The 23,524-nt window shown below is 41.5% G+C and overlaps 1 protein-coding gene across 2 annotated transcripts in view; it reads left to right on the top strand.

Moving 5' to 3' along the window:
• Positions 1 to 9,015, top strand: part of LOC129751136 (WD repeat-containing protein 47) — a 309,466-nt gene extending 300,451 nt beyond the window's left edge. For both annotated transcript variants that reach the window (XM_055746456.1, XM_055746455.1), the window contains 3 exons: positions 1,512 to 1,908; positions 1,973 to 2,196; positions 7,082 to 9,015. In XM_055746456.1, the coding sequence (XP_055602431.1) occupies positions 1,512 to 1,908; positions 1,973 to 2,196; positions 7,082 to 7,307 (847 nt within the window). In that variant the 3' untranslated portion in view covers positions 7,308 to 9,015. The remainder of the gene's footprint in view (positions 1 to 1,511; positions 1,909 to 1,972; positions 2,197 to 7,081) is intronic.
• Positions 9,016 to 23,524: the final 14,509 nt, after the last annotated feature.

Below are 23,524 nucleotides of genomic sequence, written 5' to 3'. Positions count from 1 at the left end.
TTTTCGAAGGAAAGATTACAGAAAACAAGAAATGTCTTCTATAGGACCTGACATTTTAAAAAATGTAACTCTCGCCATAAGTGTGGAAGATAGCGCTAGTAGTGCGCAAAATTTGTTGTCGATGTTATTAATGTTTTGGAGGTATTTCAAAAACCAGATTATCTGCTAATTTTGCATATGTAAGTGTTACATAACTTTCCAAAAAAATGTTGCATTTTTTCGGGACCAGGCAAGTTTATATGGTACAAAAGTTAGATCGACACCTGAACCCGTAAATGAACTGGAAGCATTTTCGTGGGAACAAAAAATTGTGATATTTTGAAAAATAAAGGAGACTTGATCTTTTACTAAAGAAGACATGATCCTTCAATCAGGGTTCCCTAAGCTTTGACAAAAATCACGCAAATTCTTAAGATGAAAGTTCACAGTTTATAAGTGTCAGACAAAAAGAATTCTAAAAGTTTGTCTACTACCCTATATTCATTGCATACTTAGAGGCGCAGTTTTCTAATTTTCAGATAAAAGCACTTTTTTGAATCCTTTTTATCACGGTTTTTTTTTTTTTATAAATATAAGTCATTGGATAAATATCATAAATTTCGTGAGTAGCAATGATCAACATCCATTCAGAAGAAAAATATATCTTTTTGGACTCGGGGGATCAAGTGAACCCATAACAGCGAAAACTTTTTCTTTAAAAAAATTGAGTGTTTACTGTTGCTTTGAAAATATGACATTAAGAAGTTCATATTATACTCTTACGATTGACATATCGGAATAAATATTTTTATGATAATTTTTCGTGTGGGAAACATTTTAAAAAAAGATAACAAAATATCTTCAAATCACATTTGATTAGATTCTTCAAACAAAGTGCAATAACTCAAAAACATTTTTTTTAAATTATTTGAGATAACAGGTTTGATGTTATGTTCTGTTCAGGAATTTTTTCTAGACTATTTTATCTATGTACGACATTCCAGTTTCGAGATATAGCTGAAGAATCAAGTATCCCCAGGGATCAAGTATCCTCATTCTCCCCTTATTATTAACTCATGGCCGCTCATCATTTATGACATTTGATTCTTGTCACCGGACTAGATTTTCGAATCTCGACTTTCAATAATTGACTCGGGAAACTCTAAAAACTTGTCTCTGGGCTGCTTGTCTCTTAACTCTTAACTTTTGACTCTTGCCTCATAACTTTTGACCACTGATTCATTACTCTTGATCCTTGTCTTCAGACTTCTGGCTTTTGACTTTTGAAACTAGACTTTTGACTGTTGAATCTTGACTCTTGAACCACTTGATATTTTCATCATAAAATCTAGGTCAGAAACTTAACGATTTCCATTCTCGTAAAATCTGTTGTCTTCGATTTCAAAGATTCGTCCCCAAACAAGGGCCTCATGCTTTTTCTTTAATATTTTCGAATTTGAAGTTCATTTTCCATTTTTGTTATCTATTTCAATTTGTCTCAACTAACACAACCCATTTCCAATCGCCAACAGGGAAGACCACACCACCTACCAGCCGACCGTTCTCTTCAAGCGAACGAAACACCACAAGGGCTCGATCTACTGTATGGCGTGGTCCCCGATGGGAGATCTGATCGCGACCGGATCCAACGACAAAACCGTCAAGCTGATGCGCTTCAACGAATCCCAGAAGCAGCTGGAGGGACAGGAAATTGAGCTGACCATGCACGATGGTACGGTGCGGGATTTGTGCTTCCTGGAGGATAGTTCGAACAAATCCAGTCTGCTTATCAGTGGCGGCGCTGGCGATTGCAAAATCTACGTTACCGACTGCGAGACTTCGACGCCGTTCCAGGCTCTGAGTGGACATGGTGGTCACGTGCTGTCCCTGTACAATTGGGGCGGAGTGATGTTCGTTTCCGGTTCGAATGTAAGGATTCGTGTGTTTTTCTGTTATTGACTCAGTTGATAGATTTGGATTTATATTTTTCTAGGATAAAACCGTTCGCTTCTGGGATCTGCGGACTCGGGGTTGCGTCAATATGGTCACACCAGCCACTTCGCCCGGTTCCCGGACAGGTTCTCCGGTGGCTGCCGTCTGTGTGGACCCATCGGGCCGTCTACTAGTCTCCGGTCATGAGGATAGTTCGTGTGTGCTGTACGACATTCGCGGAAACCGGCCGGTTCAGTGCTTTAAACCGCACTCGTCCGATGTTAGGTGAGTTTTCTGTTGTTAGGTTGGTGTTTCAGTCGATCTATATTAGGGATGGCAATATCGACTCGTTTTAAAAAATCGATACATTTACTTTACTCTGAGTTTAAATTTGAATCACTTTTTAGAATTGACCTAACTATTTATAATAGATTATATGCGCAGTGCTACGTATTATATAGATACATTGGCTTTGGAGTAGCGGCATCAGAATACTATCCCGGGGTTGCTGACTTACGTCGTAAGAGGCGACTAAATTCAACAATTCTTCCCCCATTAATGACCTACGCAAACGAACTCGCATTAGGTACTCGGAATATCCCTCCTTGTAATGATAAAAAATGCAACGTATATGGACTACGCACACGGAAATGACGGAAACCTTCTATGGATGAAGAAATGAAATCGAACTTTTCCAACGGAACTTATTGGATACAACGACCCGAGGTTGCCCAAAGTGTGCCGCTCATGGGGGTGCGAAAGACCGAGCTGATGAGGTGGAAGGCTGGTGGGTCGAAAATGTGTCAACCGCAAACGGTATCCTGTGGGGCACCAGGACGCACCCCACAGTAATGAAGTCCTTGCTGCACTAAAACAACTAAACAACAACAACATCAAAAACAGAAGAAACGTCGAGGCATCTGACGTTAGCTCGGACGAAGGAGGAGAAGGTAGAAGAACGCAAGCGGAGGTCTTTGCCAAGAGAGGACTCCTTAGGTCTCCTCTACTAAGCAAAGTAGTAAAGAAGCTAAAAAAGGAGTTCGGCAGAAAGGTTGCCAAGGAGCAGGAAAAAGCCCGATTGCAGATGGGTCCACTAAAAACCTCAATAGTTCCCAGCAAGAGGAGCAGATCCCAGACGCAGGAAGAGGTGCGCCAAGGGGCATCAAAAAGTGTGGCCTTTTGGAGGCAGCCGACATGGTCGACAGGATGCAGGAGTTTGTGCAAAGTACCAACAACGTGCACACGCACATTAAGACCTGGATGTTGAAATTGATGGTGATCTGCAGAGTGCCGTCAAGGAACGAACGGAGCTGGTGTGGTAAGCCGAGGCTGTGGAGAAGGGATTGGAGGAAGCAAAATTGGTTGCTTCCCAAGGACCCTCGAAGGAGTCCAAGCAGAGAAGAACCATGAAAAGAGATTGCGACTCCCCCGTCGTAAGGATTTCTCCAAAAAAACGAGGATGCAGACGGAGAGAGCAGTGCAGGAGGCTGGCGAATGATTCGTAATAGAAAGGAAAACGCGAAAAGAAAGGGCGTTATGAAGCCAGATCCAAAACTAAAACCAAAATCTCAACGGGTAATCTCCAGGGGTGATGCCCTTATCGTGGAAGCGAAAGAAGGCACCACCTTTGCGGACTTGTTCCGGAAGCTACGCGCAGAGCCAAAGATATCTGATCTTGGCGAGAGCGTCACAAAAACAAGACGCACCCAAAAAGATGAATTGCTCTTCGAGCTAAAAAAAGACCCGGCGGTAAAGAACATCGACTTCAAGGAGCTTGATGAAAGCACCATAGGCGATGAAGCGACTGTCCAAGCGCTATCGCAGGTCGCATCCATTGAATGCGAGGACCTCGATGAGTTTACTACTGCAGAGGAGCTCGAGAAAGCACTCTCCAGTATACCTGGTATGAGCAACGAATCAGTAGCAATAAAACTGAGAAAGGTGTACGGTAAAATGCAGATTGCGACGTTTCATCTCTCTCCAACAGCGGTCAACACGTTTCTGACGGTAGGGAGTGTAAGAGTTCGGTGATCAGTGGGGCACTTTAGAACCGCACCCAGGATACCGAAACAAATGGAACGCTGCCTTACTTTCTGGGACTCTGGTCACCAATCCCGAAGCTGCAACGGACTGGCTTGCACTGGCTCAAGGTCGCCGACCGAAAAGTGTCCGGAAAAACTGAAAGAGCTCGTTGCACATCTTTTCCCGCAGCATGGCCCGACGCTGTGGCCACTTACACCGTACGATGTGGGTGCCCACGACATCGAGTCAGTAACGAACGAGGAACTTGTGGCTATCCATAAGAAACTTGCGGTAAATAAGGCCCCTGGTCCGGACGCATTCTCAAATGCAGTGCTGAAGGTGGATACTTTCAGAGTGGTGCCACAAAAGTGTCTCGACGAGGGATCTTTTCCCATTCCGTGAAAAACGGCAAAGTTAGTGCTACTACCGAAACCTTTTTTTTATTAGTTTATCACCCAGGTGGTAAATCCTTTTTACGGATTGCATTCCAAGGCACAGCGAGCGACCGAGTCCCCCCAGTATGCTACTCTGGGTCCATGGGTGCAATTAGACGACTCATGATACAAAGTACCCCTACGCCATAAAGTCCACCTGGGGCCTCTGGTCATAATTCCCACACGGACCTGCATCAAAGGCTATACCCGAGATGGGAGACCAAGTCCGCGCTTAAGCGCTCATCGGCAAACTCCAGTTCGAGTCAAAACTCCAGCATATATACCCTGCCTCTTGTTACGATTCAAGACTAAGGACCTCTCCTCTAACGACTCGAGGTCCGGCCTTTACTCGCAACTCGAGGCTCGCTTGGTTCCCACGACTATCGTGCGCTCCGCCTCTGTTCAAGACTACTGCAAGAAACCAATGACCTCTCCTCCAACGACTCGAGATCTTGGCTCCGCTTGGCTTGGCTCGAGGCCCTCTCCTCTTTGCCCTTCCGTGTGCCGATCGAGAGCAGCTTATCCTAGACTCGCGCCTGTCACAGCACACGTCCGGGGCTTTTACGAAAAACTATCGGATGATTCCCGGCGAAGAATTCATCCTACACCGACTCAGGTGACTCACCCGCCAAAGACGACGAGTTACCCTACCCTAGAGTTTTTCGCGGCGTAAATACTCTTCCCCCTACGAGTTCGACTACGAAGAAGGTATAGTCTTATCCCCTCAGCTTTCCTCGTAGGGAGCGCGTTTTACTCAGATACTCCGCGGTGGTGGAGGTATCCTTCACAACGTTCGCGACGTACCTAACAGCTCGGCATACGCAGAAGGTAGTCCCTTTTGGCTGGCAACCCTAGGCTTTTTGCCCGCCGTGTGCCGAATCGAGAGCAGCTTATCCTAGACTCGCGCCTGTCACAGCACTCGTACGGGTCTTCAACGCTTGCTGTTCAGATGAATCCCGATGATGATGTCATCCTACCCGACTCGAGTGTCTCATCCGACGGCAACGTGAGACCGCTCTACCCGAGAGTACTCCGAGACGTGAATACTCTTCCCCCTGCGAGTTCGACTGCGGAGAAGGTCGTGTCTTATCCCCACAACCTCCGTCGCAAAGGGCGCGTTCGACTCGGATACTCCGCGACGGTAACGTTGGAGGTATCATACACACAGACGCGCGACGTACCTAACGGCTCGGCTTACGCAGAAGGTAAAGTCTTATCTTTGTATGCTTTACTGCCTGGATCGGACGCACACTACTCAGGTGCTCTCCGACGAATGAGTCACCCTACACCGGTCGCGGACTGGTGCTGGTTCCAACTCCTCTGCAGGGCAGTCATGACCCGGGTGAACCCATCGTTGACCACGCGCCAAATATTGGCATCCTCACACATCCTCTGCACGATGTTGTCGGCTGTCATGTCTTGTCCGCAGGCGGCAAGCTTGTTAGCACGTACCCCTTAGAACCTCGGACAGTTGAACACTACGTGCTCCGGTGTCTCTACTGTGTCACCGCAGGTTGGACAGGATGGTGATGCCACGTATCCAAACCGATGGTGTTACTGCATGAAACATCCATGACCATTCAAGAACTGTGTCATGCAGAAATCCACCTCTCCATGTCTCCAGTCCATCCAGGATCCGATGTTAAGGATCAAGCGATGGGTTCACCGGCCACGTTCCGAGCTGTCCCACTGGTGCTGCCAGTTGGACAACGAGGCCTCTCTGGCATATTTCCGCACGTCGGGCAAGTGCCTGTGCTCGTAGCAGAAGATATCTTCCTCTAGCAAGACCAAGATGGACATCACCCCCACCACAACATCAGCAGCTACCGAGGACACTGTTCGGTATGCGCTGATTACTCGCAGGTTCATCAGCCGCTGCACATTGCAGAGCTTTTGCATGTTAAACTGCCTGCTCAAGGCTGCCTTCCAGACTGCCGCTCCGTACCGCAAAATGGACGAGGTCACACTCGCCAGGACCCTTCTTCTGCTGCAGCGGATCGCCGAGTTGTTCGACATGGCCCGTAAGAGGGCTGCTGTCGCCATTGCCGCTCTTTTACAGGCATAGTCCACGTGGGCCGTAAATCCGGTCATCGATCATCACCCCCAGGTATTTGATCGCACGCTTGGATTCGATTGCGCATGGTCCAACTGCAATCGTCCCTGATTGTGCTGAGATCAGGTTAGTGATCAGCACCATCTCGGTCTTGTGGTGAACCAGACCTAAGCTCTTGGAGCGCATCCAAATTTCCACCTTCTTGATAGCTACTGTGGTGAGTAGCTGGACCTTTTGGTAGATGGGCCCGATGCCTGGAGAATCACGTCATCGGCGAATCCCACATGCGGCGAATCCCATCTGCTGGACTAGTAAGCTACTGGAGAGGATAATAATTTAGATCCAGCTTCTTTGTGAGTTTGTTCTGTTCTTTGAGATTCGAGTACCGAGTTTTTAGTCAGGGACTTCAAATTTTAGGTTCTAAGTTCAGAGTTCAAAGTTGAGAACTCTTGATTCGAATTCTTAATTCAAACTTTTGAATTTTGATGTTATTGTACCAACTGAGATCTGAACTTCAAGTTCTGAAGTCATGAATTTAGAGTTATATGTCCCGTGTTCGTTCTAAATTCACAATTTTAGGTCGATAACGCCTCCCAAAAACCATTTACTGTTACAACTTATAAAACCTCCAGACACTAATGACATTTTCCTTTCTTTTTAGATCCATCCGGTTTTCCCCCTCGGCGTACTACCTGCTGACGGCCGGCTACGACAACAAGCTAGTCCTAACGGATCTGCAGGGCGACCTGACGATGCCGCTGCCTTCGGTGGTCGTGGCCCAGCACACGGACAAGGTGATATCCGGCCGCTGGCATCCGGTAGATTTCACATTCCTCTCGACGTCGGCGGACAAAACGGCCACCCTCTGGGCGCTGCCCCCGATTTAATGCGAAGAAAGCACGCGTACAGATTGAACAACTGCTTACTGGATCGAAACTATCCTTTCTTCTGACATTGTTGGTCGTTGATCGATTCGCATATGTTTTGTGTATTATAAAAAAAACCCCTAATATAAATATTGGACATACGAAATTATTACTTAATATTTAAGCTGCGAGATGCAAAAAAAACCGAGAGAATGGAAAAATAACCAAAAGACAAAAAACGCAAAACTCTGGATCTATTCTGGAAGCTTAAATTTCGGGAGTATTAACGGTGACGGTTTGATGGGAAGGTATTTGTGCGGGCAGGAAGGACATTTGCGAAAGGCTAACCCTGCGAGCGAGCTATTTGTTGCTAAACACATCTCTATTAACTTTTTTCTCCTTAGTATTTATACCTACTTGCACATGTTAGAGAGGAAAAATACAGAACAAATCTAAATCAAAATACGTGCTTTGTTGTATTCTAATTGCTAATGCCATTAAAAACATTCATCCCATTTAGAATCGAGGGTCTGTTATGTATTGCTTTGTAAGAAACATTTGTGTAAAAAGAAAAGTAAAAAACATGCTGATACAAAGATTGGTTAAAAATCATGAAATGTTAGGCAATCGATATCAATTTGCAAGACCTTTTATTAAATATACTGTTAAAAACATTTGGAACCTCAACTATGCCTTAATCAACATGAAAAATATGAAGATATCAAATTTGCTTACTCTATGTTAATCAACATAAAAAACTAAAACTAAGGCAAAAGTATCAAAAACCAGTAATAAAATGTATGAATTACTCTTGAAGGAAATTTGATGGTTTGAAAGTTGACAGTTGGATTTTCAATTGCGATTTTTGGAAATCGTTTAAATTTGTTTATTATTTGATAAATGGACTTATGTTAGATTGAAATCGATTGCCAATTAATTTGTATTTTTTGTTTTATTTAAAACGTGCCTCACACCATAACAAACCATGAAAACGGAATCAAAATTTTACCTGCCTCTCATGCATCAAAATAATACTCATCTCATACATTTCATCTAGGAAAAAAGTGACGGATCAATCTTTTACCTAATCTTGTTTATATCAGCTATTTTTTCTTCAAATTACGACAAGATTTGGAAAAGCAGACGGAGAAAAACGTGAAAGTATTGGAGCCAAAAGCGAACTACTATAAACGATCATGACAAATTCAAAGTATGTTGTACCATTAGCACCCAATAATGGTTTATAACTAGCACTGTATCTAATCTCACCGATCATGCATCGCCCTTTTTGAATGATCGTTACTTTCATTAGCAGCTAAATTTGTTAATATAATATCGCTAATTAAAAAAAAAACAGAAAGAAAGAAAAATAAACTAACCGTAAGATTTAGTGGTAACCTGCTGAGAGACAGAAAAAAGAATAAAAAGGAAAGAAATTAGTAACATACTCAAACCCAAAAAATAAGAACAAACTGATTTTGTCGTGTTTAATGCAATATTTTGTTGATACTACTGTACCATACACATAATCTCTCGTAAACAGAAAATGTTAAACCAAAATGCAATTCAATAGGTTCCCTTCAGACAGAACAAATGATTCTTATTCATTTCACCTGGACCGAACAAAGTGTTTGTAATCGAACCAATTCAATAGCAAGTGCATTCATTAATCAGCCAAAATTTACATACGAAATGTGTAATAATAAAGTGTAAACTAATACCAATAATAGTAGAGGTTCTGATTTTGAGGGGAGCGCTCTCGAAGATGACAAACTTTCCTTGATGATCAACCATTCGTTTGTTTGGATAAATAATTTACATGTTTGCCTGAAGGTTTGCATAGCTGGTCTAATTTAACCGGATGGAACTGCTTACGCTAGCTAGGTGCTAAATTTTTTTCCCTCCTATTTGAGGTTTCTGTTGTTTCAACGTTTACGGATACTTGCTAATTGGATGTAACGAGGTACACAAATCAAGTGTGAATCTTCTGAGCAACTAGATTTTTTTCAATTCAAATTTTTTCAATTTTTTTCATTAAGGATTTTTTTGGGTTTAAGATCTGCTATACGAGTATTTATTAGTTCATTTTTTCGTAATCCTTTTTACAGTTTTAACTGCATTGCTCTCCTCTACAGGATTTCGATGAGTGGCCAAAACTCCAGCATTTTGAAACTGTCTCACAGGAAAAATTTATTATCTTTATGGGTCTTGAAATCTTCCTGCCTTTTATGTTGTTTGTAAGAGAGTGCGTCCAGAGCTCTGGACTCGAATAAAATTTAGTTATTCAATCTCTCATCGAAATTGAGTGGGACGTTCCTAACAAAACCTAAGGGTTTTGATCGTTGTGTGGCTTGAAAACTCTTAAATTGAGTTTGAGGTGAAGGAAAAAGATGTCACCCTTTGAGATTAATCCTAGGCCTGGACTAGCTGAAAAGTAAATTAGATTTAAAAAAGCTAAATTGAAAAAATTCTGAAGACATTTTCCGTGAAAAGCGTTTTAAAGCGCAACCCCAGCATCTCCGTTCGAGATGTCACAAATAAATTGGAAATATCGTCTATAACCGTGCATGAAGCTTAAAACTATCCGGACTATCGACTTATAAGAAGGAATTGATTCCAAATCGCAACGATAAGCAAAACCTTACGGCAAAAAGAAGATCTCGGAAGCTGTAAACGACATTGTTGACAGAGTTTGATTGCGTGATAATGAACGACGAAACCTACGCCAAGGCAGACTCCAGGCAGCTTCCTGGACAAGAATTTTATACAGCAACCGGAAGGGGAAAGGTGGCAGACATTTTCAAGCATATTATCTATCAAAATTTTCCAAGGAATATCTCGTTTGGCAAGCTTTCTGTACCTGTGGCTAGAAAAGCGACATTTTCGTTGCAGCCGGGACCGTCAACCAGGAAATTTACATAAAAAGAGTGTCTTCAGGCGTTTCCTGAAGAGATATGGCTTGCCTGAGCTGTTTTGACCGGATTTGGCATCCTGCCATTATGGAAAAAGACCATGGAATGGTATACCGCTAACAACATTCTAGTTAATCAGAACCTTAAGAAGACCCAGAAAAAAACTGTTAGCAGCGAGAAGCAGTTTAAAGCAAACTGGCGTTCTACGGCAAAGACATTGAATAAGATACTGCACAAAACCTGATGACAGGCGTCAAACAAAAGCCAATTTGGACTAGCAACCTGGTAGCAACGCAGCCGGTAGTTGCTATCAGAAAATAAACAAACACAAATACCAACCTGGATCGCAACAATGGGTGCGAAAATAAGTAAGTAGATAAAAACGCAACCAATCAAAACATCTAAAATACCGACCGAAATAGCAACTTGCGGTGGGCTTGGTCTTAGTAAGGTATTTTTCAATGATTATTGTGTGTAATTCATGTCGCAACACACGAGATCCGATTTTATCGAAAATATATACCGTAAACTGGGGGAACTTTGATCACTTTTTTTATTCATTTTTCAATATTTTGGAAGGGGTTGCTTTTTCGTAATACCTTAAAACTTTAAAACCCTTACTGAGGTGAGGAGTATTAAACATGATCATTGATTGCAATAAATACAAACGACATTGGTGGTTATAATTATATGTTTGATACAAAACCAGATTTCGAGTTTCGGGGTAATTTTGATCACTACGGTTTTTACGTATCTCAACATCTTCAAATTTATGGTTTTGATGACATTAAGCACAGGAGGTTCAAAAAGCGATAACAGTAATTCTTGTTGGGACTCAATTGAATTTTTCAACGTTTTCTTTCAAAAACAAATATACTCGAAAGATGGATAATGTTGCTGCATACATTTAGGGGCAAAAATTATAAACATTTCTCAATATTTTTTAAGCCTCAAAAACAAATAAAATTTTACCTTCACGCAATTCCCTAAGTCCTCGTACTGTTCCCATGTCCTTTTTTCTTCAAACTTAATCATTTGATAGGGTTTGTAGCCATTTTTTCTATACTGGCTTTTCCATGGAAAATGACCGTTTTTTCCAATATCCAAAAATTATCATCAAATGACCATAAAAACAACACTTAAACTTAACTTAACCAAGAAAAAACTTGAACTTTCACATTGAACAACCCATTTGCTCCTAAATGCTTATATTTGATCGGGATGTTTGTTTGTGAGCCTTAAAAAAATCAGATATTTTAAGATTTTAAAATTATATTTTAAGAAATATAGAAAATCTCCTAATACAAATCAAATTTAGCTTATTTGTAACTCAATTTACAGGCTTCCAAACGTAGCAAACAGTTTTCAAATATTTTAACTTTATACTTAGTTAATGATGATTATCTGCAAAAATTTCATGTTGATCAAAGTTACCCCGCTGATCAAAGTTCCCCCAGTTTACGGTACTTATTTCAGAACGAACAAGTACTTTTCCCAACTTTTCATGAACCGAATGCTAGCTTAATTGTATTGAATAAAGGACAGAAAATTGAAAAAAAATGTGTAAATATCAAGTCTGTATAAAGCCGTCTACACTTAGCCCAGGTAGGGTTTGAAGACAAAATTCAAGTTTTATGGTGAATAAACTCTTTTTTCTTCATTTTTAAACGCCATTTTTATCTTAACTGGTTGTTTCGAATGTAAGGGTTGTTTTAATAAAGAGTTTTTCTTCAGGACCTAGCTAGTTTACGAGAAATTTGCAATTGAAAAAAAGATGTACATCAACTCGACAGCGTCATCGCCAATCGTCTCAGAGAACCAGTTTGACCTTCTGAATGACTGTGAGTCCGAAGGGGAGGATCCATGTGAAGGAACATCAACTGGGCCATTTTTAAAAAATAATGTTTCACAGGCTCCAAAAAGGAAACGCATAACTAAAACACAAACCGGATTAGCTGCCAGCAAAATTAAAGTTAAAAGAAATCCTCAAAGTGGAAATAGTTATTCTGCCCCTCCTATTCAGAGTCCTCCAGGTTTCAACCCTTCCCTGAAGGACTTCCCTCCACTTTCTGGGAAGTCAAAACCCCAGGCTTTCCTTCAGAATCCAGGCCCATCAGTAGCTAACAGGAATACAGCAATTCCCATAGAAACTGCATCTGATCCATCGTCGAACGGTTCTCCCAGCTTTTCGGCTGATGGTAAGATGAAATTCTCGGAAATTGTTGCGTTCATCCTGGACTTTTTCAGTGTACCAGCAGGATGGAGGACTATGATAAATATGTTTGTACCCCTTTTGAGAGAATTCTTGAAAAAGAAAGCTCTCAGTATGACCCTCATCGCAGAGCAATTTCTTTCGATGGATAATTCATCCAATGAGGGGAGAGAAATTGTTTCGGTATTGCAATGGAACTGCAGAAGTATTTTACCAAAATTAGATCCATTTAAAATATTGGTACACAATTTGAATTGTGATGTGTTCGCCTTATGCGAAACTTGGCTCTCTCCAAACGTAGATTTTCCCTTCCACAGCCACAACATAATTCGCCTGGATCGAGATGGGCAAAGAGGGGGTGGCGTTCTTTTGGGGATCAAGAAATGCCACTCTTTCTATCGTATTTCACTACAACCATCTCCAGGTATTGAAGTCGTCAGTTGCCAAGCTAGAATTAAAGGTCAAGACCTTTGCCTAGCCTCGGTATATATTCCGCCAAATTCAAGCGTGAGCCGGAACCAATTGGCGAATATTATTTCACTTCTCCCAGAACCCCGGCTAGTTCTGGGAGACTTCAACTCCCATGGCGTGGGCTGGGGTAGCTCACGTGATGATGATCGTGCTAACATTATTTATGAGCTGTGCGACGACTTCAACATGACTGTCTTAAACAATGGGGAAGTGACTCGAATTAATGGATCCCAATCACAGCATAGTATTTTAGACCTTTCTTTAGCTTCTTCCTCTCTGAGCTTGGATTGTACGTGGAAGGTAATCCAAGACCCTCAGGGAAGCGATCATTTGCCTATCCATATTTCTATCACCAGTGGTCGTAGTCCACCCGAAGAGATCAATATTCCTTATGACCTCACAAAGAATATTGATTGGAAAAAGTATGCATCGGGTGTAAGCGACGCCATCGACTTAACGGACGAACTGCCTCCGGAGGCAGAGTATAGTTTCATCTCCGGGACGATAGTGGAATGTGCAATCGGGGCACAGATCAGACGAAACGAAAACTCGACAATCCTGAAGAGACCTCCTACTCCGTGGTGGGACGGTGAGTGTTCTCGCGCGGGAAATGAAAAGCGCAAGGCGTTTGTCGAGTTTCGCAGAACCGGATTGCCAGAGAAGTTCCAACGTTACTTGGCCTTGGAACGCAAGTTCAAGAACCTGATCAGGGGCAAGAAACGTGGGTACTGGCGGCGATTCGTTGATGGGTTATCTCGAGAAACGTCTCTGCGCACACTTTGGCAAACAGCACGAAACATGCGTAATCACACTCCCTCGAACGAAAGTGAGGAAAGTTCGAGTCGATGGCTATTAAAGTTCGCGAAAAAGGTCTGCCCGGACGCAGCACCAGCTCTGAATATATATCGGGATACAGAGAATAGCTCCGAAACCGAGGATAAATTCTCGATGGTCGAACTTTCACTTGCGCTCTTGTCCTGCAACAATTCAGCTCCCGGACTGGACAGAATCAAATTCAACTTGTTGAAGAATCTGCCAGATTCCGCTAAAAAACGTCTATTGAATTTATTCAATAAGTGTTTGGAACTGAACATTGTTCCGCATGACTGGAGACAAGTGAAAGTCATCGCCATACAAAAACCGGGAAAACCAGCTTCTGAATACAATTCGTATAGGCCGATTGCAATGCTCTCGTGTCTCCGGAAATTGCTCGAAAAAATGATTCTCTTTCGGCTGGATAAATGGGTTGAATCAAACAATCTGTTGTCAAGTACACAATTTGGATTCCGTAGAGGCAAGGGTACGAACGACTGTCTAGCATTACTTTCATCAGACATTCAATTGGCGTTTGCCCAAAAAGAGCAGATGGGGGCAGTATTTCTGGACATCAAAGGGGCATTCGATTCGGTGTCCATAGAAGTGCTATCTAGTAGTCTTAACTCTTGCGGACTTTCACCAATTTTGAACAATTTTCTATATAACCTGTTGTCTGAAAAAATCATGCATTTTAGCCATGGAGAAACCAAAGTTGAACGAATTAGTTACATGGGTCTACCCCAAGGCTCATGTTTAAGCCCCCTGCTATACAACTTTTATGTCCGAGAAATCGATAGTTGTATGGCACAAAATTGCACGCTACGACAGCTTGCGGATGACTGTGTTGTTCATATCACAGGTAAAACAGACACTCAAATAAAACATCCTTTGCAAGAAACTCTAAATAACTTATCACATTGGGCCAGGAATCTAGGTATCGAGTTTTCACCTAGTAAAACCGAGTTAGTAGTTTTTTCAAGGAAACATTCCCCTCCTCAAATAGAGCTCCTTATGATGGGTAGAACTCTAACTCAATCTCTTAGTTTTAAATATTTGGGTGTCTGGTTCGACTCTAAATGCCTCTGGGGAAAACACATTAGGTACTTGACTCAAAAATGCCAAAAGAGAATCAATTTCCTTCGAACGATTACTGGAACCTGGTGGGGTGCTCATCCAGAGGACCTCATCAGGTTATACCAGACAACGATACTGTCGGTCATAGAATACGGAAGCTTTTGCTTTGAATCCGCCGCGAAAACTCACTTGATCAAACTAGAACGAATACAGTATCGTTGTTTGCGTATTGCCATGGGTTTTATGCAATCGACACATACGATAAGTCTCGAAGTACTGGCGGGAATAATGCCGTTGAAAAATCGGTTCTTCGATTTATCGCTACGTTTCCTAATTCGAAGTGAAACTATGAATCCTTTGGTGATAGAAAATTTGGAAAGGCTTATGAATATTAATCCGCAAGTAACATATGTAAATAATTATAAAACTTTTAGTCAATTAGAAATAAATCCTTCTTTATTAAATTCGGACACGAGTCACTTTTACCCGAGTAGCAGTTCCTTGATAAGATTCGATCTGTCCATGACCGCTGACATCCGTGGAATACCAGATCACGTCCGACCCAACATTATTCCTTCAATCTTTGCTTCAAAAGTACGTGAAATTGATCCTATAAAAATGTTCTTTACTGATGGTTCTAGAATCGAAAACGCGACTGGCTTCGCAGTGTATAATGAGGGCTTTGAAGCTTCGTTCAAGCTCCGAGAGCCATGCTCCGTTTACACTGCTGAGCTAGCCGCTATTTACTGCACCTTGGAACACATACGCACACTGCCCGTAGACCACTATTTCATCTATTCGGATAGTCTCAGCTCCGTTGAGGCAATTCGATCGATGAAACTGATGAAGCGCTCTTCCCATTTCTTGCTGGAAATTTCAGGGATATTGGGCGCTTTGATCGAAAATTCGTATAGGATTACCTTAGCTTGGATCCCGTCTCATTGTCTTATACAAGGCAATGAGAAGGCGGACTCATTGGCTAAGGTGGGCGCGTTACAAGGTGAAATCTTTGAGAGGATTATAACTTACAATGAATACTTTTCAATACCTCGCACTTTAGCGATTAACGCTTGGCAGTCTAGCTGGGATAATGGCACAAAGGGACGTTGGCTCCATACGATTATCCCTAAGGTTCCGACGAAGGCATGGTTTAAGCATTTTAACTTGAGTCGCGACTTCATTCGCGTGATTTCTCGGCTCATGTCAAATCACTGCCGGCTTGACGCGCATTTGTTTCGTATTAATCTCGCTGCAACCAATGTTTGCGTTTGTGGGGATGGCTACCACGACATCGATCATGTTGTATGGACGTGTGAAAGGTATGGTCGAAAGAGGGCTTGGCTACTGGATACCCTTAGGGCCCGAGGTAGACTACCTGGTGTTCCAATTCGAGACATTCTGGCAAACTTAGATTTTGGATATTTGTTCCCAATTTACAAATATCTCAAGCTGTCTGACTTGGTCGTTTAGTCCGCATACCTACGTAAACTCTCCCCTTGTGTGTTCTCCATTTAATGTTTGTTTTGTTTATTTATTAGTACCACCTCTCATCCAACGGGTTCGACACGAACGTATTGAAGGCTGGCCAGATGAATGGAGACCGATACCAAACCGTAGCTACCGAAACTACAGCTACAGGAGGCCACCACCGAACCCTAATGGAAAACTGCGATCAAAGGATATCCCCCTATAAACCCCCTCCTTTCCTTTATTTTAAGATTTCTAACAGTTGGGTCGCCGCGACTATTACGGCTCCCTTTCCTACTAACCTAGTGAATCGAATACACTCGGCACATTAAAACTTTGTAAAAGTAAAAGGCCTTTAATAAACTAGTTGTAAATAAAAAAAAAAAAAAAAAAAACTCGACATCGTAGTTGAAAATATAAAAATCTCAAAAAGTCGTAAACATCCGTTACTGTCGGATTATATCTTTTTCATCGGTTGGAGATAACAAGTAAATTGATCATCCTGCATTAAAAGTTTAAAAAAATAGACCATGGTATTGTTTTATTAGCCATCGTCCACACTTACCCAGGTGTACCTTATTCAAAACATAAGAAAACGTTTTAACGCAATGTGCCCTAAATTTTTTAATGCAAATGATGATTAAAATTTTCAATTCAGCAAAGCTTTTTATCAAATTAAATATTAAAAACAGAAATTTTTCTGAAAAAGTTTTTCTCATAAATTCTAAATTGTGATTACCCAAGTAACGAGAAATCACATAGCTACTCAGTTTTGTACATTTAAAGTTCACATTTGGCTGAATAAAAGATACTTAAGAGAAATAAAAACCATTTTCCATAAGTGCTTGATTTGGACTTCTGAACGAACATAAAATATCTAAACAAGTAGCATAGAGCACATCTTTGTGCGTTCCAAGTACTTTACAAAATCCGGGCATCAATTTGGCCTATGGTGCTTTGCTACGAACTTCTTACGAACTTGGTGGTGTCATGCAGAACTTTTTACGGATTTGTCGGTTCCATGCAGAACTTCTTACGAACTTTTTGATTTTATACGGAAGTTCTATATTTAGAACTTCAATGCGATTTGAGTGTCAAAAATTTTCAAATAGTTTTTTTTACATTCTCTCGGAAACTTTTTCAAAAGTGTTCTTAAATGATACCAGTAAGATGAATCTAGATTCTTCATTTATTTTTTATAGAAGAAAATTTTGGTGATTTTCAAACATTCATATTTTGACAAGCAACACACATAGTGGTGCTATTCTTATTTCGCTCACTGTATAATAACGTCAATATCGCAAAAATAGTGAGTAATCATTATGGAAGACCCCTTTGGTCGACCCCTGACCCAAAATTGGATATTTTAAATCAATTGTTTGTCCTTAATAACTAAAATGTGCAAATTTTAATCGTAATCCGATTTAAAATAATAACGCTAATATAAGAAAAAATATTGAAAAATTTATATGGACGACCTCTTTGCCGGCCACTTACACTGGATTCGATATCTGAAATCGATTGCCCGTTCCTCAAATCCGATGAATCCGATGAATAATAACGCCAATATCGCAAAAACAGCGAACAGATCATATGGACAACCCCTTTGTCTAGCTCTTTACACAATATTTGATACCGGAAATCAATTGTCCACTCCTAAAAACCTCCGTGCGCAAATTTTCAACTCAATCCGATGTTTTACAACGTCAATATCGCTAAAACAGTATATGTTTTGTTTGGACGAACCCCTTGAAAATGGGTCATCCGAAAATCTAAAAACATTTTACATCATTCCTGGTCCTAATGAGCACCCATGCCAAATTTCAGCTCTCTAGGTATTAAGACACAAACGAACAAACAAACGAAAATTTCATTTTATATAGATGAAGACAAATTGGACTGTGAGAACTACCGAGCGATCACTGTCCTCAATGCCGCCTACAAAGTGTTGTCCCGAATCCTACTCCGCAGCCTAACGCCACAAGCAAACAGATTCGTGGGAAGTCATCAGGCCGGCTTCATGGAGAGATGGTCTACGGCGGACCAGATATTCACATTACGGCAAATCCTCCAAAAATTCCGGGAACACCAAGACCCTACGCACCATCTATTCATCGACTTCAAAGCCGCATACGACACGATCGACCGTAACGAGCTATGGAAAATCATGGACGAGAACGGCTTTACCGGGAAGCTGATCAGACTGATCAAGGCGACGATGGATGGAACGCAGTGCTGTGTGCGAATTTCGGGTGAATTGTCGAGTTCATTCGAATCACGCAGGGGGCTTCGACAAGGTGATGGTCTATCCTGCATGATGTTCAACGTGGCGCTAGAAGGTGTTATTCGACGAGCGGTGGGCGAAATGCGGGGCACGATTTTCAACAGATCCTGTCAACTTATCTGCTTTGCCGATGACATTGATATAGTCGGCAGATCATCTGCGGCGGTGGAGGAGATCTACCGCAAACTGAAACGCGAATCAGGGAGGATTGGGTTGATGATTAATACGTCCAAGATGAAGTACATGCTGGCCTGCGGATCCGAGACGGACCGAACCCGCTTGTCCAGTAATAACAAGGTCACGATCGACGGCGACGAGCTGGAGATAGTCGAAGACTTTGTCTATCTCGGCTCACTGGTGACCGCAGACAATGACACCAGCCATGAGATCCGGAGGCGAATTATCAGCGGAAGTCGTGCCTACTATGGACTCAACAAGCAACTGCGGTCGAGAAGGCTTAGCCCTCGCACGAAGTGTAACCTGTATATGACGCTCATTAGACCGGTTGTTCTCTACGGGCACGAGACATGGATATTGCTCGAGGAGGACCTGCGTACACTCGGGGTATTCGAGCGACGAGTGTTTAGAACCATCTTTGGCGGTGAAGGCTGCGAGAATGCCGGACGACTTTCCTGCAAAACAGGTGTTCGTTACGAATCCGGTAGGAACAAAACGAGCGGAGGCGCAACGAGCGAAGTGGTTAGACCAAGTGGAGCGTGATCTGACGAACGTGGGGTTCCCGAGAAATTGGAGAACGGTTGCCATGGACCGAGTGAATTTAATAAATTATGTTCGTCAAGTTATGTCGTGAGACGGAATACTATGTAAATAAATAAAATAAATTACGGTTAAGAAAGAACAATTGGCCGCTTCAGGGGCATATAGACCCGGAATACTATTTTGGCTGTTTCTTCAAAACTACTGAACCGATAATTATAAATTATACCATTTTGAAATTGTCTACATGTTCACTATCTATTGATAAAGAAAAAAAACATTGTTGGTGTCTTAAAATTGAGACGACAAAATGGTGAATAAAACATGCCGTTTTTGGTCTAAGATTGTGACTATCCCGGTTTAAATAATGTTATTTTACTTTGTCAGCTAAACTTTGGCTGATTTGAAGATCTTCTTCATATGCCATCAATAAGTATAAATGAAAAAACGTTGATTTTCTTCTTGGCCTTGGTCACACTATCAGTCTCTATACAATTAATTCATCACTATCGGTTGGAATTTAGTATAATAGAACAGAACGACAATTTTTTCATAATAATTTCTGAATCCTAATGAAAATATAGTTATAGGTATAATCATTGGATTTTTTCATGATCTTTGCAAATAAGCAGCTCTGTTCAGTAAAGCCAGACACTTTTATTATTTCAATAAGAGCACTGAATCTATCTATAAGGTCGTATTAACCATAAAAATCAAAACTTTAACCATTCGGACGATTTGGTAGTGGTAGTGTTTATGAAAATCGGTTCAGTAGTTTTGATTTTATAACCAAAACAATGATCCGGGTCTATATGACCCTAACCGTTAATTGTCCTTTTTTGTTGCTGGTTAATTTTGGTAACTGTATTCAAAAATCTAAAAATGAGAAATTGCTAAACTCTTCATTTAAGGAAAAGTCGGAAAATTACATGTACCTAGCTTGAACCGTTCCTGAGATATCGTTTCAAGAAAGTACAGTTCGGGTCATATAACCCTAAACGCAAAGGAAGGTTAACGAAATAGGAAGTTCCTGAAAGTTTAAGGCCAAGGCAAGCAAACCATGATTCAATTTATTCATGTTGTTTGTATTGAAATAAGAAATTAATTCATGAAATTAAACAGATTTTACTCATTCTTCAAGCTCTTACTTATTACTTATATTATTAATCTTAATATTACTTATATTAAGTATAATGAACGTAAGTATATTACGTTCATCTATTATATAAAATAATTCGATAAAAACGAGATGAGTGCGCGCTGCCACTTCAACTTTTTAGTTTATGTTGATTTAGGAGAATTCTAGAAAATATTCTAGGAAAATTCGAAAAGATTTTTTTAAAGATTTTTTTTGTTGTATTCGTTACTTTGAAACCTCAAAGAATCATTAAACAATTCAATAACTCACGGTACGACCTTTTCAAAAGTTTCACATGGCTGTTGAACCAATTGCTGATGAATCGTTTCAGCAGCAAAAGACTGGAAAATTAATGGAATTTCGCCTATTTATCAAGTTACTGTTCATCACTACCAACATAAGCCACGGCAGTGCACTGGTGTCTGATGGTGAAAATTGTAAAGGGGCATCTGTTCAAAAAGCATTCAATATCCGCTGAAAAATATACTGAAAACTGAAAATAAAACTTGCGTAGTTACAATAAAATTTACATTTTCATAACTTTCTGAACTTTTTTCTTTGAATTTTAGAAAACATCTCCAAGAAAACACGAAAGGGCGCCACTGGCTGCGCTGATAGGCACTGAACCGATGAATCGGCCAAAAGTGCCGAGCGGCCGAGCCAAAACCAAATGTAATGCAATGGCAAGATCGCCGCATAAATTTCCTGGATGCAGACAAGTTGCAGTTTGGTGCAGTCAGTTGGTTTTTTTTTCAGTCGCTCAGTTAGTTTGTCGGTGGCAGCAAGTTGCGCGCGCATGAAATTTCGGTTCTCCGATGGTCGGTCGGCCTTTTTCGAATCGTTATTGTTGGCTTGCATCCCTTTTATTTTTTTCGTTGTTTTGGTTTCTGTTTTCGTGTCATGCGTGTTGTCGTAGATTTCGTTTCATTTTTTACGAATCTTTATCACGTTTTTTGGTGGCATTCACGCGATCGGTATGTTTTCATGTTTTGTTTCCTATCGGGAGGCATCGAACTGTTTGTTCGCGCGAGGAAGTGATGCTCAAATTTAATATGTGTTGTGTGTTGGAGAACAAATGTGAAAAATTTGCAAACTGTGCTGGATTGTGCCCAAAGAGATAGGTTTGCTTATCAGCTTTGGCAGGTTGGTTGATTCTTGGTGTGGATACATATTTTAAACACAATATGGAAACTGTCAAAAAACATATGCGTTCAAAGGCTGAAGGAATTCAAGAAATATAATGGGTTTAAAAAAGCTTCGAGGGACCGAGATATGCTTGATAAAATTCAACTCAGAACAATTTAAGAAACGTATTATCATTACTTGTTGGTAAGTTCAGTTGAAACGGCTACTCCTAATTTTAAGACATTTTGCAATTGCATTGTCGAACTCATTATTTATAATAAAATTTTTACGTTCAGAAATCATCTCCAATTTCTCGGACATCCCACATTCTCCCATCTTATTCGCCAGATCACGCGCCGCTTGATCTAACCACCTCGCTCGATGCGCCCCTGCTTGTCTCGGTCTTACCGGAATGGCAGTGAACACCTGTTTTGCAGGACAGTCGTCCGGCATTTTCGGAACATGTTCTGCCCAGCGTATCCGTCCAGCCTTCGCCACTTTCTGGATACTGGGTTCGCCGTAAGTCGCGCGAAGTCGTGTTTCATCCTTTGCCTCCACACACCGTTCTCCTGCACGCCGTCAAAGATGGTTCTTATCACTCGTTGCTCGAATACTCCGAGTGTACGCAGGTCCTCCTCGAGCAATATCTATGACAGGTGCCTGTAGATAACAACTGGTCTAAGTGTCATGTAAAGGTTACACTCCGTGCGAGGACTTAACAACCGCAGTTACTTGTGGAGTCCATAGTAGGCACGACTTTCACTGATCATTCGCCGCTGGATCCCACTACTGGTTTCTGCGGTCACCAGTGAACCGGGATAGACAAAGTCTTCGACTGTCTCGTCGCCGTCGATCGTGACCTTGTTATTTACTGGACAAGCGGGTTCGGTCAGTCTCGGATCTGCAAGCCATTATGTACTTCGTCTTGGACGTTTAATCATTAACTCAATCCTTCCGCGTTTCAGTTTGCGGTAGATTTCCTCCACTGCCGCAGATGATCTGCCGACTATGTCAATATCGTCGGTAAAGCACAAATCTGTTTGCATGTGGCGTTAGGCGGCGGAGTAGGATTCGAGACTGCACTTGGTAGTTCTCACAGTCTAATTTGTCCTCCTTCTTGTAGATGGGGCTTAAATATTACTCCCTCCTTTGAATCCTCCGGTAGCTGTACGCAGATCCGTCAACCGATGTCGTTTGGCATTCATTAAATTTTAATGATTTCTGCACTTGCTTCAAACCGGAACTTTTTTTGGGTTCTATGATTGTTTTATAAGGCCTTCTAGAACCTCTTAGCTAGGTGACTTTATATGTTTAAAGCAGATTTATAAATGTTTCAAAAAAATTTTCTAATCTTTACGTTGATTTGTTTTTAGGGAAAAGCCCGCGGGAGTAGAATTTCCTCCAAGTTCTTTCTCTCGTAGGCAATACAACATTTGTTATGGATGTTCATAGTGCCCTAGAACTTACTACAAGAACTGTAATTCTTATCAGACACATGGTCGCGATTCGACCAGACCGAACTGAACGCCATCAGCATTTTTTCGAGACACTTGACCTTAAAGTGCAAATATTTTCATCTAGTTACAAAAACTTTGAAATTTATGAACTAGAATCGATTGTTTATAAACCAAGGAATTGGTTTCAGTCAATCTTACTCGCTATTTCTATCTGGTATGGTTGTTACACGAGATTCAAATTCTGTTGTTTCTCAATTTTCTCATGGCGCTCAGTTCGGTCTGGTCGAAGCCCGGCCACATAACACACGACGTATTACAGGACACGACACTTAACGTTCTGACTCTACGGAAAAGGGTTTAAAATAGCTTTTTTTGTCGACCAGTTTCGGGCTGATAAATGGTGGATAATGTGCAACACGAGACCCCATAGTGGTCATATCACCTCTTATTCACAACTCCTATCTCTACCTCCCCGTGGTACTGGCTGGGATGCGAGTAACCTAAGAGGAGATCGGGTACCCAACCCCGGTGGATGCTATGGTAGCATGCAGACTGCGAATGTGGC

Source organism: Uranotaenia lowii, chromosome 3 (assembly GCF_029784155.1).
Source record: "Uranotaenia lowii strain MFRU-FL chromosome 3, ASM2978415v1, whole genome shotgun sequence".
Lineage (NCBI taxonomy): Eukaryota > Metazoa > Arthropoda > Insecta > Diptera > Culicidae > Uranotaenia > Uranotaenia lowii.
This window is presented reverse-complemented; position numbering and strand designations above follow the sequence as displayed.